The sequence below is a fragment of the Hemibagrus wyckioides genome, linkage group LG11 (assembly GCF_019097595.1).
Source record: "Hemibagrus wyckioides isolate EC202008001 linkage group LG11, SWU_Hwy_1.0, whole genome shotgun sequence".
NCBI lineage: Eukaryota > Metazoa > Chordata > Actinopteri > Siluriformes > Bagridae > Hemibagrus > Hemibagrus wyckioides.
In genome coordinates, this window is record NC_080720.1 from 11,830,791 (window position 1) to 11,848,951 (window position 18,161).

General features: G+C 37.8%; 1 protein-coding gene across 2 annotated transcripts in view; it reads left to right on the forward strand.

Annotated features, from left to right (window-relative positions):
* LOC131362194 (uncharacterized) overlaps nt 1-18,161 on the forward strand; it is a 126,646-nt gene that overhangs the window by 96,537 nt on the left and 11,948 nt on the right. For both annotated transcript variants that reach the window (XR_009206137.1, XM_058404038.1), the window contains one exon: nt 12,469-12,674. Coding sequence is in view for 1 of the 2 variants with exons in the window: in XM_058404038.1 (XP_058260021.1) it covers nt 12,469-12,674 (206 nt within the window). In the remaining variant the exon portion in view is untranslated. The remainder of the gene's footprint in view (nt 1-12,468; nt 12,675-18,161) is intronic.

Below are 18,161 nucleotides of genomic sequence, written 5' to 3' on the forward strand. Positions count from 1 at the left end.
TATCACAAGTAAAAAGATTTGCATTTTTTCAGCAGACTTTTTCTGTCTGTTTTCTAGTTTGTTTAGTTAAGTTACTCTTGTTATTCCAACAAGGAGTAATTCCTTTAGGCAAGATTTTACCATCCACATGCTCATATAAATGCCATGCAAAGCATTAATAACATACACGGCATATCAAAAATAACACCAGAAGAATAACCTTGATAAACAGTCATCACAAATAAAAGCATTAGTTCAGTTAAATTACATGTGTGGTCTGCAATCAAAGGTGTCAAGTTGTTTGACACATCTAGATGTAAGTATCCGGAAATGAAAGCCGAACTTCTGATCTATAGCCTCATATTCATCCCGTTTATCTCAAATCCAAATGTCTTCACGGTATTGCAAAAATCACTGTATTGAAGTATTGAAAATTGCTGTTCCAATACTTCTGGAGGGAGCTGTTTACAGGAAACAAGCAAATTTTTATTTGTTGCGTCTCCCTCTCTCAGCTTGCCTAAGTCCTCCATGACTGGAAATAAAAAAAAAAACAAGCTCCTTCCATTTGGCTTATTTTAGCAAAATAAATCACATGCTTTAAAGTGAGCAATAATTTTACTGATTGAAACACATGCAAGTCAAGTGGAAGAGTCACTAATGGCCAACAACCTGGATTAAATTAAACACAGGAATGGAGGATTTAAGTTTTGATGATATGCATCATAAGTATTTTAATTATAGAGCTTGGTCTTTTCCACCATTATTAATTGTCCGAAGCATAATGATTTATCATGGTCTTATGGTCTTGGAAAATGATTATTAATTTTCTGGATGAATTTACCTGTGGGTGTGTACACGACTGTTCTTGGCAGAAGAGAGAGAGAGAGAGAGAGAGAGAGAGAGAGAGAGAAGGGGGGCTGAATCATAAGACATCCCTGAGGACACAACTCATTTTTACTTTAATCAACTCACACTTAAAAGAGCTGATTATGAATGCTGAAGCTCTTTAGGGAAATTTAGTGAAATAAAAATAATGTAGCCCTTAACATTACTTGCTTTGTTATTTATTAATGTGATTGCTCAACTGTGTTGTTTGTGGAAAAATACATTTTGTGTGAAGAAATAACTACTGTTCACTGTGTCGTTAATTTGCATAGACTTCACTTAAGTAGACTTGTTAGTGTAGATGTTAATTTGACTTACTGTATATTCAGTACATGTAACTGCAGTAATACACGAGGGAATCGTCTAATGTTGTGCTATTATTAATTACTTGTTTAATTGCCTGGATAAGAGATAGAAAACTAAGCTATTGCAGTTTTTCTGTCATTATAACGTACTCTGTAAAATCCACTGGAGGTTTGGAACTATGATGCAGTTCTGCTAATTAGCCTTTTAATATTAATGACGGCCATAACGCAAGAACAGTATTATTTGGTAACATTAAAATCAGATTTATCTACATATTATATTCCAAAGGCATACAGAGAAAGGTGGAGTCTGGATATTGATGTTGCATGTTGCTGAATTCATGTGAAAATAAACAACATAAAAACTGCATTTCCATTTTCTAATGCTTGAATTCAGGCTGTAAAAGCTTTTATTATTAGACGATCGGGTCACTCTGGTTAAATAGGTAGGTTTCTAAGCACTGGGTAGTGTTTCTTCTTCATAGCTTCAGGGTTCCTGAGCTTGAGTTAGTGTGGAGTTTCCCATGTTCACATTCCTCCTCCAACTCCTCCTAACTTTTAATTGCCTCTTGGTTTGAATGAGTGTGTGAATGTTTGGGATACTTGTCCATCACAGGGCAAATGTCTAATTAACATGTGTCCCCTTCTTGCATCCATCAATCTCAGGATATATCCAGGATAAAGCATTACCAAAGATGAATGGATGAATGAATGCTAAGCTCTGCAATGCTGTAGCCTGCCAGTATGGCTAAACTGGATTTTATGAGTATTCTAAATTCATTTAATGAATCACAGTTAACATAATCTTCCATGTAACTCAACTTCATTTGGAATATCTCACATCCTCCAGGTGTCTAATATTAACCAACAGCTACAGTATATACCTAGTTTAGTTCACCTGATGCTAACCAGTTAGTAGAGTCGTAGAAGATATTTGACTCTTTAGCAGTAATATGCTTCAATACATTTGGGTAGGTTAGCATAGTTCTGATGGCTACTACACACTAAATATAATTCCGGCTTTCGTTTAGGGCTTCTTTCCATTCCATATTATTAATAAATAAAACACATAAATGTGTTTTGCTGAGCAACAGCTACAGAATCTCATTGAGAGCACATGCAAATCTACCAAATGCTGTAAATGTACATGTAAAGCTTTCATTTGCAAAATAGATGAATCAGGAATACACTGGATTTGAATGTAGATATTAGGCTTTTAAATGCTTCTGAAGTGGCATCATGTTGCCTTTGGAATATTTGGCAACCATTTTTAGTCATGAAATGGGAATGCAAAAGTGCATTCAAAGCACAAGAAAAAAGCCAAGGGCGAGCTGCACCAGCTGATCGTAAGTCAGGGTATGAAGTTGGTATCAAACCACATGTTGTGAACAGTATGGTTAAATCTAGAACACTGTAGAGTTTCAGGTGCAGAGGTCAAAACTTTGCAGCCAATCAGTAACACTATCGGAAATATGATTTCAATGAATCGAGACACACAGGAAGCAGTTAATGCCTTCAAATTTTTACCCTAGAAAAATGAACAGGATTGTGTTTGACAATAAAGTTATGACACAATTTATCCATCTCTTGTAGCTACTCTTGATTTATAAACAAATATGTGCTCGGGGTCTCGTAACAAATTTAACACCAAATCATAAATCATGAAAAATATCTAACTCCTGAAAACCAAATCTGCACAACTGTGTAATATTACATTTATGGTAAACTTTTAAAGTATTTTGTGTTTGTATAGTACAGTGGCAATATTTCAGTTTGATGACATCCACATGAATATCCATGTTTGATATCCACAAGAAGTAATCCTTCTAACACAATCAAAATGGATTTCTTGGTGTAAATTTTACTTAATTTTTCTTTCTGGCATCATTGTTAATTTTGAGCAGAGTTGGTTTATTTATGACAATCATGCATCTACTATAGAGGGTAGGTGTAGATTTTGGTTGTAACAGGTCTAGCTATATTGTACCTGTCATTTTGTGCAACTACTGAGTTTATAAATTTGAACATGGTGCACAATTAGGTTCAACACAGACTTTGGTAGAACTTTCAGTCGGTGCAAGTGATAGCAGGTTGTTAAATGGCTATTTGTCTTACTTGTTATTACTTGTTATCCAATCAGGTGTAAATGTCATTCATTATCACGACTGAGAGTCTTGGTGAATATGAGAAATTTCAGCGTGAGGGTTTCTGCAAAAAACAGTCAGGAAAATAGACTGAGTAAAACAGTTTGTGTGTGGGCAGCTGGTGCACTGACCAAAGGCAACCTACGCCTACAACACTCACACACACATGCACATACACACACACACGCACACACACACACACGCACGCACACACACTCCTTGCCTCTCATCTCAGTGTTAGCAGCCTGTTATTTTTTACCACAGCTGAAGGTTGTGTAACAGCCCTGCACTCTTGATAAGCTCAGTGGGTGCCAAACATCCCTCATTGACATGTATTAATTAATTTTGCGTCTGATGGATCTGTCCTGTGCCATTTGTTGCGAGGGCATTCCTTTTTAATTAAAAAAGCCCCACGCTTACATCTGTGACTGATATGAGTTTCTCATCGACCTTGAGTGAGAGCATCGTCCTCCCGTCCAGTACATAAACGTTGTTTCTTTCTTTCTTTCTTTCTTTCTTTCTTTCTTTCTTTCTTTTTTAAACTTGTCGTGGTTTAGTGCTAGGGTCAGTTGATTATCACAAACCAATTTCTGTTTAGTGTCTACTTACAGCTATGCACTTTGCTTTTGCACTCAGCCACTAAGTGCTAATAATACTTAGAGAGTATAATTACCATGTGAAACCCAGCACTCCTAGCATTTCCTTTTGTAAATGTGACACACTCAAACAATCTGCCTATTGATCACATCTCCTGCTTCCCAGGCTTAACATAACCATTTCTCTTTTATTGCTGTATTAATGATCAGACAGACAGGAGAGAATTTTCGAGGCGCCTGACCGCTTTGTGATTGATCATGAGAGATATTGCCAGGCCCAGGACAAAGGGTCTCCCAGCTTTCATTATCTGAATTGAGTAACTTATCCGATTACGGGGGTTCACTCGATTGCTGAGCACTATCTGTCGTTAATTTAAAAGGCAGGGGGAACAGAAGAAGGGTTTGCAATACTCCTTTCGCCTCCTGTCTCTGCTGCAGGCTGACATTTGGTGGATATGTGCTGAGCAGATTTGTTTGGGGTGGCTCTGTTGACCCGGATTGGGTTCGATGTGTGTTGAAAATGAAAGTGAGAGAATGAAAGTCCCTGAAGCAGCACATGCACCAAGCTAGAGGCAGATGAATAGATGGACTCGGTGTAGCCAATGAAGACAGGTGGCAATAATCCTGCTAAGAGGCAGATGTGAAAGCGCTCATACAAAACCAATTTTGGTCACACCCCCATTTGTCAAAAGCTCATCAGAGTGAGGGACGAGAGCGGCGAGGCCACACGGCCTCTGGATTGCTCTGTTCCTGATTGCCTTGTCAGGATGTGCTTATCCACCTGGGATTGACACAACACACAATCACACACCAAGTTGAAGTATTATAACATGACCACTGTTACTATACTGGCACAAACTCTGTACCCCCAGAGTTCCCCTCTAGCCCACTGCTTGCTCTTCAAGAGAAGCCGCACAAATTCTTTATCACCCTTCATTATCAGGGAAATAAATTTGCCACCTGCTAGAATTCGACTTCCACGAATATGTAATTCTAAAAGGTTATTGCCGTTCGAAAATATCTTCAGAAAGCAAACGCACATGGAGTCTACTTGTGCAGCTCCTGCTAAAGTGCTTCCACTTATCTCCTCCAGACCTCTCGGTGTGTTTACCTCCTTCTCCCCTACTGTGACACACCTAGAGTAAAGAGGACGGAGCGATGGATGAACAGACTGAGGGAAGGAGGCCTTAATGAAAGAGTAGATTTCAGTCAGCCTGCTGGTTCTCATCAATCAGCCTGCGCACTTTGGAAGCGTAATCCGAGGGAGGGGGCGAAAGGCATCAGGCTTTTAATCTCTATTAGTTAATGGACTCTCCTCTCGGGCAACAGGAACTTTAGCCTGCCCGTCTGCAAACACAGCGCAACACAAAAAGCCGAGTCCCTGTGTCTCATTCTTACCAAACGCTCCAAATAGCAGGCTAAATAAATGCTCTCGGATTAGTCATTGGGCTGTAAAACCTCCCCTTTTTTTATAAACATTGTACTCTTTCAGGATATATTTAACTCAATTAGCTTTTATGTGCAATTTCTGGGACATTTTTTTCACATCACCGAAAGGAGGAGGTCAATGTGTGTGGAGTGGCATTGCAAGGCGTGCCCTGTTAAATTAATTTTATGGCCGTTTTATTTTTGAGCACAGTTTTTCAGATGTGTTTTACAGAAAGGTTCCAAGCTATGCAGCAGTGTATTTCTGAAGGGCTTGGGTGTTAATGAAATGCTACAAACACCCCCTCAGCCCTAGGAGACTTTAGAGTTGCACGGAGCCACATCCATTCGATTAAATTATAAATTAAGTTGATTAACGAACCGTGGCTCATTATGGGAGGCAATTGCTCAGAACTGTCTTGGACCAAAAAAAAAAAACAAAAAAAAAAACATGGAAAATAAAAAACACATCAGTGGCTAGATCACTTGACTGAGAAGACTGAGAAGATCTGGAGGAAATGGGGTAAAGGGAGAAGCCCTGAACCCAATCCCACCTTTTCCCAGAATAGCATCTTATCTTAACAAAATATTTGTTTCATTCATTTTTTTTCATCCTGAGTCATGGTTGGGGTAAATCTGGATCTTTCCTGGGAACTCGCATGTGCATGAGCAAACTCACATTCACACCTTATATGGCCACCTTATATGACCGTGGGTGCTGGGACAAAACCAGAGAACGTAAAAGAAACATACATGGAAACCCTTTAGAACTCATAACCCGAGCTCAGGGTTGAACCAAGGAAACCTGTAGCTGTGAGGTAGCAATGCAACCTGATGCTCCACCATGCCACCCTGTTCAAAAGCTTAATCAAAGAAAAAATAATTTAGTTTTACTTCTTTGTTCAGTTTTAATGGTTTCATCTTCCTTTCCTTCATAAAACCGTTCTCTTAATCAATGTCTCTCTCCCTAAAAAAACATGCATTCTTCAGACTTTTTCTACGGTCATGTCAGACTATGCTAATGCTATGCTTACAGCAGCATCTGCTTAAACCTCCCACGCCAACGCAGCCACATTTATGCAAAACAGGGCTCAGGGTTTTATTTTGTTGTTTTTTTTTCCTCCTTCCAAATTTCTTACTAGAGCACATCATCCTTCTGCACCACGCTCTACAAGTGGCTGTTTCCCATGAATGTCATTTAGGCTCCACTTGTTAAAGATAAACTTGTAGATTTAATCAGCAGTTGTGGGATCCACAGAGAAAAACATTACATTCTTGTAATTTCTCCAACTCTCCTAATCTTTCCAAGGCCTTCTTGTGGACAGTTTGAGTCTAAGTGTGTGTTTAAAAAAAAGCTGCATGTGTGCACCAGCGAATATGTCTGCGTATACATTTAGATAAATTTAGAAAAGAATTTATAACACGTATGCCTCGGCCATCAGATAAAAAAAGTAGATCTGGAAAAAAAATGGTCACAAAAGAGTCACAAAACTCCAAAAAAACAAAAGTAGAAAAGGTATTTGGGCTAACCAAATGCTCATTAATAATGATTGCACCAGTGTACAGTGTCCTACTTCTTGGATCTTGGGGTTTAAATAATCCCAACAGACCTCTTGCCAGCATATTGACTGATTGGAGAAGCCCCTAAAGGTCATATTCATAAAACATTAGGAAGTGATAAACACATTCCTGTCTGCAATTGTATTAGCCACTAGTTAATATATTGCAGCAGTTGTTAGATGGTGTTTTCCTGGTCTGGTTGCTTATCACTAGATTTTTAAACTTTGAATGCATTAAGTTCTACTTTTTTTTTTTACAGAAACAGGTTCTTGTTGGAATCTTTTTTTAATCATTCATAATACGCTTTCACAAACATGCTGGAAAAATGTAATGGGGTCATGCGTCTGAAGCTGATGGAGGCATTAGCTAATGTTTAAGCATTGCTCATTAAGAGATATAATTTAATGCTATTTATAGTTGTTGTGAGCATATCATATATCACACAAACAGTGCAATTAATTGGGGTCTCTGAGCTCTCTATGTAACTCATGTGATGTGCCGTCGCTTAATCAAAATATATTTTTCATATTATTAGTAGCTCTTACCTTCTTTGAAAGTGTTATACTTTATGTTCTAATTAGTTTTGTAATCTTATCCCTGGTCGTATTTTGCTTTGTTGCACCAAACATGTTCACCTAGAGCCACTTTACAAATCTCCTCGCTGTAGCGTCTTTGACTCACTTGACAAAACTAGCTTTTACGAGATCTTCTTTATTAAAGCACTTTTTCAATATTCCAAACGCACGTTCAAGGCTGCTTTCATTTTCAGAGAACAAGAAAAATAAGTAAAAAATAAAAAATATAAAAACTCTATTCCTTCCTCCTTGTCTCAATAATGTAGCTGCTTTCCTCAGAGTCTAACAAGATAATTAGATTTCCTGGGTATATGTGGTGACCTTCTTTGTGATGCTTTTAACCCGAGCGGAGTCGCCTTGGCCTCCGTAGGTTCGTCATTTTTTTAAATATAAATATAGCAGACACACAGGGGCCTGTTGAAGGACTGGAGAGAGAAGGCTAACAGCGGTGCTTCCATTCAGCACATGGCCATTAAAAAAACTTTTAACCAGCCCTGTTATCTCTCCCCTGATTATTTAAGACTTGGAGACTGACCTCCTCTTCACATCCTTATCTTTCTCTCCCTGCTCGGCTCTTCCTTTAGCGTTTTCCATCAGAAGACAGAGCGACATTGTTCGACAACACGTCCGTCCTCCAGAGCTTTTACCTTGGGAGTCGAGCCCATTATCTAGTGAGATGGAAAAGTATGTTACTTTTAACAAAGCAATATCTCTCGCGCTTGTGTCTATTCAGCGAGGAGACAACAGCGGAAATTGGTCCGATAAGCTCGGAGACGTTCACGATTGTGCTATTTTATTTATTTATTTATTTGTTTATTTATTTATTTATTTATTTTTCTGAAATTCAGTTTGGTTTTGCTTTCATTCGAGAAGGACGAAAGGCGTTCATTAAGTCACCCGGCTGTACAAAATAAAAGCAAAATCATCTCTTTTATGATCTTGTCTATTTAATATCTGATTATCTCTGACTATACTGCAGTTACAGAGGGCTGAACTCTATGACCAGCATTAGTCATATTATACCCTAGGCATGAATGACACTAATGTTGGCCCCATATGTTACTGCTACTGACTTTTTAAACCTCTGATGATGCATTATGGGGGGAAAAATCTGTGTGTGCTCCACTAGCACAACTCCTTCTCTTTTCTTTTCAAGATACTAATGCCACTGATCTTTGACCCCTGGTCCATAAGAGTCCATAAAGAGGACAAAAGGGGCCAATGTGTATCTAATTACTGCATGATAAGTATCAAGCTCCATCTGTTTTTAAAATGTGTTTTCTTTGGCTTGGAGAATTCTCATAGGGCCACGTCGCACACTCAGAGAGGATTCCTGAGGAATATGTACGCCTCAAGAAAAAAAAAAGCTCTCACCGAGAGCCTTGAACAACCAGGCATTTAAGAAAGCCAATAAAGACAAGTCTACACAAGCAGAAAACCTATAAGTACTCCAGACTAGGGGATGACTGGTGATACAGAGGGATTGAATTCGGGCCTGCTTTTAGAATTCCAGTAGAGTGGGGAGATGGAAATCATCAAAACCAGAACGCTAGATAATAGGGATTAGTGAGCGTAACAGTCCAAAGAGCCCCCATATCCTTTTAAGCGGCCCCATTGCCAGTGTGTAAATATTTTCTTGAAACATACCCAAAACACTGAGTCCATTGAAATCGGCAGTTTGGGGTTGTCGTTAAATCTCGCTTACTCTGCAAACGAAATCCGTTTACCTATGCAGCACTGAAAACAGGATGTTCCGTGCTCATGAGAGGCTATTCTTAGGTGAACTCTCATCCACTAGCCCATCTCCTAGCTGCCTAAGTGAATAAACACCAATGTTGGCCCTCAAAAGTATCCCACAAGGCACGTGGGAGGGCGACCCTGATGTACAGAGTATTTAGTGTCTGTACTGAAATGAAGAGAGCTTGTTTGGATGAGGACTGAGGAATGGGGGAGGTTGGAGTAGATAAACACAGTGCCCAGGAACCAATCACAGACACACAAGACCATTCAGGAAGTAAGAGTGGGTTTTGGGGACACGGCTGGAGCCCAGGAACCATCCAAACCCCCTGACAGCTTATCTGTTGTTTCGGCTCATTTATGTTTGTTCTGTTTTGATGTGTGGATTTCTGAGGACAACTGTGTGGCCCCTTGCTGAGTGGACACACAGAAGCCTTCATGAGTACATTTCCAAACACATGTGGCACCAGTGTGGGAAGGCTTGTGATAATTGTATTAAGTCAGGGCAATTGTAGATGTGTTTTTAACATTAAAGAGGTTTTAACAGGTGAAGGTTTTAAACAAGGCCTTAGAACTAGAAGGAATGTTTTTGCCGCTCTTGCAACCATTACAGTAAAGTCATATGAACTTTACACTTAAGCAAAGGATTCACATTTGAAACTTTTTGTTTATAGTCTTTTTATACACAATTCTTTTATTTTTATATGTGTGTTTTACACAGTTCATTATGACATTTGTATATGCTGTTTTTACACATGATTCATTCATTTATATATAGAGCATGTTGTTTTATATTTCAGACGAGATCAATAATTATTTTTCACATGTGGTCACATTGTTCCTATTATGTCACACATTTATTTGAGGATCCTTTAAGTAGCTTTATCCTTCTTGTTTATACACAGTAAACCGTTGCCTTTACATTAGTATCCCAGTGATTTGGTATACGTATTTACATGTGCCATTTTTACATGTGATTCATTAGTTTACATATAGGGCATGTTATGCTATTTTTCACATCATTGATTATTATTTCCATTATATCATGTTTTTGTTTTTGTTTTTTATTAAGGATCTATCAAGGTCCTCTGGGTTATATACAGTAAACCAATTGTATTTTATAATTGTATTCAAGTGAGTTGATTCTTAAACCACAAACTTCAAACATAAAGAAATAGTTATGCCCCTTAAAAATGTGTGATTTTTCTTTAAGAGGATTAGAAGGAAATCGTCCATAAGTAGGTGCCTGTATGTTCTCTGAAAATTAGTGTTTCTCTGTGGAAAAAAAGCAGGCAAAAGTTAAGTGTTTGGGTCCTATCAGCCTTTCTCTCTCTCTCTCTCTCTCTCTCTCTCTCTGGCTGAAGAGCAAAGCCTGACAGCGGTCTGAGTAATGAAGACAGATGTGGCCTGCTATCAGGAAGCCACTTACTGCGGTTTGATGTAACCTTAAACATTGCGGATGGCTTGATGGCGGTCGCCACAAAGAATCTAATTAATGAATAGCGATTCTAAAGAGGGCGATGCACTGTGCATGTGTACATGAAGCCCAGGCGCTAATTAAAAGACGTTCAAATATCATGCCACGACTTCTGAGGCTGCATTTTCTATTTTCTATTCAGCCACAGGTCTGAACTCCTTTTCATCCGAAGAAAAATGCAGACTAAACAGCTAATCTCTATAAGCGCTGTGTTAAGTCGTAGCATTTTAATGCAAGTCTGAACCGTGAAACGTAATATAAACTATAAGCCACATTTCTGTCTACACATTTAAATAACCTCTTCTTTCTATTTTTTTTCTGTTCACCTGTAAGTTGAGTCAGATATATCAGAAACAAAACACCTTAGGGGGATGACTGATAAAGAACACACACTCAGTCTCGTCCACACTCCCACATGTGCGCGCACACACACACACACACACATATATATATATATGTACTACAAACACACCTACAGACCTACCTAACCTGCCCTGCTTTTATAATCCCCTCTGGTGCTAGAGCTGATGTTAAGTGGAGACCTGTATGTGTTGTAACAACAGAGCACTCTACGCCGGAAGGGAGAGAGAGAGAGAGAGAGAGAGAGAGTCGTTTAAAGAACAGGTGTGAAGCTGTTCTCATCAGACGAGTTGTTGGACCTCACAAAGGGGCCTTTGTTCATTTTTTTTCTTTCCTCAATCAAAAGCCCTAATGACTTGGCCTAAGAATAAAAAAAAAACAAAAAAAACGATATTTGAAACTCAGGTTCGAGATGCAGCGTCTGTCCAGGACTTGTTGTTAGAACAGCTTAACACTTAAAATTGCTTTTTGCCATTATAATTAATAGGAATATTAAAGAAATAAGTTTAATTGGAATGTTGAATCATGACAGTCAACCACACCATACAGCCTCCCCTTTGCATTGACAACATTGTGTTGTAGCTGGCATCTATAAATATTTATGAATTTGAATTAATCAGGCCTTCCTTTGATAAAACATAAAATGAGCAAAAAACTACTTTACCTTTATCAGATAGTGTGACCTGATTCACCAATCAGAACTATGATCTGACACAAACAGCATAATTTAATTATAGGTTTAATCTTCCTTGAAAATAATTTTATTATTCAGTGTCCATGTGGCTTTCCTCTAGGTTCCCCAGATACCATTCACTTCCCAAAAACATGCTGATGAATCTGTGTACCTTTAATGTGATGATTATTGCTAGTTCTGTACAAACCTTTACAGCAAGTTTGTAGTGAACAATCAATAAAAAAAAAACATTTCACCATTTTTCATTACATGAAGTGTAAAGCTTTGGTATGATTTGTGAAGTGTGCTTTGTTTGCTGTAGTATTTGGGGTTAGTTACAGATGAAAAAAACTGACTATGCTGGCTGATATATAAAATGTTGAGCCTTTGTTAATGTCTAAATCTAGGAAAAATGTCTAAAAGTTTCACGTTGTGACAAAACTAGGATGCTTTATGTTTCATTCTATAGCTATTTTTTTAATGACCATTGTTGGTATTGTTATGCTTACTTTATATTAATACACTGGATTAATAAATGAAATGAATACACAAGACATTTATTAGCAAATAATCTCAAAAATGTAACCCTTCCATTTTATATTTGAAATACATGCCATGCATTTATTCTGAGCTGTAGATTTGTTTCATTGATGATAAATCATGTTTGTTTGGTGCAAAAAGCTGTGGATGTTTAGTCATAAGTGTGAGTCTCACTGTTAACCCTCTCTGTTCTCACTCTGTCTCTTCCTTAGTACAAGCAGCAGAGAGTTGCCCCATGGCAGATCGTGGTATCTCAGTGGCATTTTTGGCTTGTGCTGGTGGTGACAATGATGCTGGTGGCCCTGGTTCCTTACACCGTGTACCGCATGCTGACAGCCTTCGATAACCCTCCTCTACATACTGTCTTCAACATGGCTGCCATCTGCTTTGGCGTTCTCTCTGAAATCCTGCTGCTCAGGTGAGTGTTGAGTTGTAGCCATCATGAGAGCCATAGTGATGGTATAGTTTTGAATTGAATTGAATTGAGATGAACTGAAGTATTGCTAATATATACATATACATACATATATATATATATATATATATATATATATATATATATATATATATATATATATATATATATATATATATTAAGATAAGATACTATAATCTATAATCTATAGATAATCTAATAATATAACTATAATCTACAGTCAAAACAAATAGAAAAACATATATGAAGCTAGAGTTGTGAACATTCACGGTATTCATGTTGGTGTGATAAGGATGCAAAATGTAAAAATGTGTGGAAGTGTTATTTAGAAGAAACTAATTAATGAGCATTACACAATTCTACACATGAAGCGAAATGTGCAAAATGAGACATGACAGCTGCACAATGTGCAAAAAGGTACAAATGCCTGTTTAATAGCAAGAAACTGACTGGGTCTCTCTTTTACTGCAAGACATCTAAATGGGGGTTAAGCCCCAGGGTGAGTAAGAAGGCTTCTTCCCTGCTAAACCTGTTTGGGAGAGAGGGAGGAGGGGGGAGAGGCTAAAATTAATTTGGTGGTTGGGGGCTTTTTGGTTGCCAGAAGGTATGCACATCTGTGGCTGTCTAATTGCAAAGATGACAATAAACCGTGTGACTCGCACCACCCACAAACCTCCACCATGCTGCTCCGTCAGAGAGAGAGCGAGCGAGAGAGAGAGAGAGAGATTCAGCCTCTTATATAAGCTCTAATCACAATCCATGCTTACTCTGATTAATACAGAGGTCTATGGTGAGTTATATTGCTGTGATCTCTACGTCTGCATGCAGCTCGTCTTTCGTTTTAGTTGTTCTGCACTAAATAATGCATGACATACCATACTGCTTTTAGTTATTCAATATAATAGTTTAGCAACAATTCACAAACTGGCCAGCTACCAAAACTAGGTATTCAATTATAAGTGACCTTTTAATGTTTCCTCTCCAACTGTAGCCAGGCCAAGCTAATGATCAACCAGTGTAAAAATACACATTATGTACTCAAAACCTGTAATACTAGCAAGATTCTCAGCATAAAAATATGGGTCTACATTCCACTTTATAGTGGCACTTTACGTTATGCATTGGTTAAGGCAAACACACTACAATACACACTAGATCTGTATTAACACACCCAACATAACACTGGCAAAGTAACTAGCATGTACTAAATATCAGAGGTTAAGAACATAATCCAAATAATGAACATTTCCACTATTGTATACAGAATGACCAATAAACCAATACCTTAATTTATAGTTTCAGTGTTTAACTTAGGAAAATGTGCAATTTAAAAGTTTTAATTTAATGTGTAACTTTGATATTAACTAAGGTTTCTTGATTCTAAAGTTCAAGCAGGTAAAAATGTTAGTTAACAACAATGTTACAAAACAATTCTTTAGTAAAATGTAACTAACTTTCCTAATATTGAGTAACATTAATGTTTGCCGCTAGTTCTCAAGCAAGCTAGCAAATGTTATGTAAATTGTTTTACTGTGCAATCTTAACCAAATGGCAGATTTTTTAGCATGCTAAATAACTTGAAATAATTATTTCACTGTGTAATTACAGCCATTTTCCAAGTTCACTAGTATGCTAGCAATAATTCTGTAAATTATTATATTGACTAATTCGATCTACTAGCCAGAAGTTAGCTAAAGTTTGGTCATTTATTGCAGTTCTTTTTAAAAATTGCCAGGTTTGAGATTGGGTGACTTGTCAGTTCTGACTAAAGACAAGCAAACTTTATTTTTAACATATTACTTTAATTACAAAAAAAATAATTTTGTTTACTGAGGTTAAGGTGAGGATTAGATGGTGTAGGCATAGCATTAATTAGCTGCATTAATAATAATGTGCATAAGGCAGAAGATTCTGTGGGGTGTGTGTGTGTGTGTGTGTGAAACTAGGCTTTTAACAGAGTATTTCAAAATGTTTTTCCAGACTTTCTTGACCGTGTGTGTGTGTGTGTGTGTGTGCGCTGTATTCATTACAAACCCCTGCTGCGTGAAGTATTTGCTAGAGTTTGATTAAGTTGAGCTAAATTTCATTAGATTTCAATAAACACCCTTTCCTCTCAAAGGCTCAGTTTACCTCGCTGCTTTCGCCATTGTAATCACTAAAGCAATGAGCCAACCACAAGGAAATGAAAGCGTTTTGAAATACACACCCGCAGACCCTGTGTTTGTCTGTCTGTGAGTGTGTGAGTGAGAGAGAATGTGAGGGGTGGGGAGGTGTTGGGGAGTTGGTTGTCTGTGAGTGTGAGCATGATTATGATTTCAAAAGCATCAAATGTCTTTGCTTCATATTTATGCAATACTTCTTTCTCCAAAGGGGAACAGACATTAATTTTCCTTCCAGGAATACACGTCACACTCACAGACAAGTCATTACAGCCACATCGCCACCAGAAATATGAGTCGCTATTTCTGCCACTTGTGAAAGGTGTGCGCGCTATTGACATGATCAATGAGGGGTAAAATTAAAAGCTGCATTGATCTCCCTTTATTTTTTTCTCTCCCCTATTTCAACCCCTGCGATTCTGCGGCACCATTTTCATGCATAACAATTTCTTCTGCATTTCCCAGCATAATGCGCCATTTGAAATTGGACTTTAACCTACTACATGATCGAGATGTCATCATTAGGGCATGCATGCTGGTTACAGGATGTTATGAGGTGTGAGGTGTGGAGCAAAGGTTCAGTAGAGCTCGAGATCAGACTATCAAACATACATGTCAAATCACCAGGCAGCCACAGGGAAATTAAAGGGAACATAATAAATGAATCTGCTGTTAGATTTCTAGGCCACACATATGTTGTAGTCCGTGCCGTGTCCAAAAGTGTGTGGACACCTGAGCAATCACGCACAAATGTGCTTGTTGATCATCCCATTCCAGATTTAGTCTCTGCTTTGCTGTCATAATAACCTCCATTCCTTGGCAAGGCTTTCCACTAAATGGTGGTATTTGTGCCCATTCAGCCTCAAGAGTATTAGTGAGGTCAGGCACTGATGTCGAGCGAGAAGGTCTGGTACATATTTGGCGTTCCGATTTATCCCAAAGGTATTCAACCAGACGAAACCAACACTCCAAAAAAAAAAATAAAAAAATGACCTCTATTTCTGTGTGCAGCAAAGAACCGACTGTTAAAAGTTGAATTCGAGGTGGGTTTATCTGCTCACTTCACAGATGTGTTTTAAAGAGCACAAGGAACTGTATTACACTGTGGAGAAAAAAAAGTAAAAAAAAAAAATGTCTCCTCTAATACTTTTCCCATGTGGCCATGCATGGACACTCTGTTTAATGAGAATTGTGCTGAGGTAATGAGGGGACAAGGGCTATATTAAGATTCCCATATTAGGCAGTTAACCGGCTCAATGCTCTGAGTAAGATAGAAGTTCTCATGAGTGTGGCAGCTCTTATACAAGGCTCAGAGGTTTTCTTTCTGTTGGAAAGAGAGTTCAAATCGCCACAAAATGGAGTGTTTGTAACCACCACCAGTCAGGAATTAGAAAAAATGAACTTGATTGTCAAAGTTTATCGTTTATTATAGACCATTGCAGAAAAAAGTGAATAATATAAAATTATATATATATATATATATATATTAATATATATATTGTGTGTGTGTGTGTGTGCGTGTGTGTGTTTTACAGGGAAAAAAATATATAGTGTGATTTTTCTTTTTATATTTTTTATGCTTTTTTTTTATTTTATGTATATTAGATTTTGTGTTTAATATATACTTTTTATGTAAGTATTTTCTAATAGGAGTTATGTAAGCAGTAGAAGTTTAATATATTTCTTGATTTTCTTTTTTCTTGTCATCAGTTGATTTGAAGAAATTATCTGCTCTGTTGGTTTCCTCTGAGAACGCATCCATCAATGCATTCATTCCTAACACCAAATTACTCTCAGTATGTATAATGATTTGAAATAAGATGTTGGTAGATAGTCCTGCAGAAAATTGGCTTTTCCTGATTCTCAGTTTCAGTGTGTATGTGCATGTTCAGGGTGGCCTTGTATAATGACAAACTGCGAGTTACAGATTCTATTATGCAGTTTAGTGTTCCACAGAAACCCATATCTGTGTACAGAAATGAAGTAATCTCTGAATCATTTCAATGAAACTGAAAATTGGGTACACACACACACACACACACACACACACACTGCTTCTCCTGTTGGTTTTGAGTCTTTTGCAATATAAGTAATTGGAATAACGCTCCGGGTGCTCTGCATCATTAGCAAATGAGCAGCCTGCTTTTATTAGCCTCCGACTTGTAAATAATGCATTAAATTCTCGGCGTAAACATGATCAACTGTTTGCCATGTTCATGATGGAAACAGAATGTTGCTTGACTTCCCCGAGTCATTCAGCAAATTCAATGTGAAAGCTGATCTTTACGGAAATAGTGATACAAATACAAAATCACCCCGGGGTGTCCTTCCCTGCTAACAGGGGAAATTAAAATTTGACATGTACACTATTTTTTTTTTCTGCTTTCTCCACTGCTCTCAACTTGTTTCATTGTTTATAAGAAAACAAACACAGGGGCTGTTTGTAATCAAGGCAAAATGCTCCTATTAAACGTTTTCTTTGGGTAAAAGAATGTATCTTATGAGCTGCTAATTAATATCAAGGCTGCGCAGCTAATCTGCTGTTGTTCCAGCTCTCATCGTGCTCACATTAGTGAGCTGTAATTTTACGTCAGGAAATTGGTTTATGTTTAAACAACATGTTAAATAGCTGCAGAGAAATTGCGCAATGCTGTGGTCAAGGAGGACTTGTAAATCCGTATACAGAACTACCTCAAGGGGCAAAACGATGTGTGTGTGGGTTGAAACACATTACATTTCAGACTCAATTTAGAAGTGACTTCATCCTGTAATTGACTACCGTTTTTCAGGCCAAGTAGTGTAACAAGGCTGTTGAAAATGTGCTCAAAAAAAGTGTGTTGCAATTGCAATGCAGAAGACCTACAGGAGGCTTGACTTAACTCTAGCCAAAATCTAATGCCATTAATGAGCTCTTGTGAATCATCAGCACTGTATAGAGCCAGCCTTATTTAAAATAACGCAGGAGACAATCAAAAGAAAGCAAACAGGGAACAAAATAAGACATTTTGTACAGTATATACTCTGTATATACTGTATATACTGTTGGTTGTGATAGTTCTTAGCAGGGAAAAGTTCAACCCTACAGTAAATCAGTGGTAAAACTCATCAGGAAAAAAATTACCTTGGGACATGTTCAAAATTTACGACTTTACAAAGTTACTCAATAACTGCACAGAAATATGAGATTTGAGTTATGTAGGTACTTAAGGTGATTCTCTGGGTGTCTCCTTTAGAATATACACACTTACCTGTGTGTAGATGTCATCTCTGTGTTTTTTTTAATAGAGTAAAACCTTGCAAAACAAGGTTG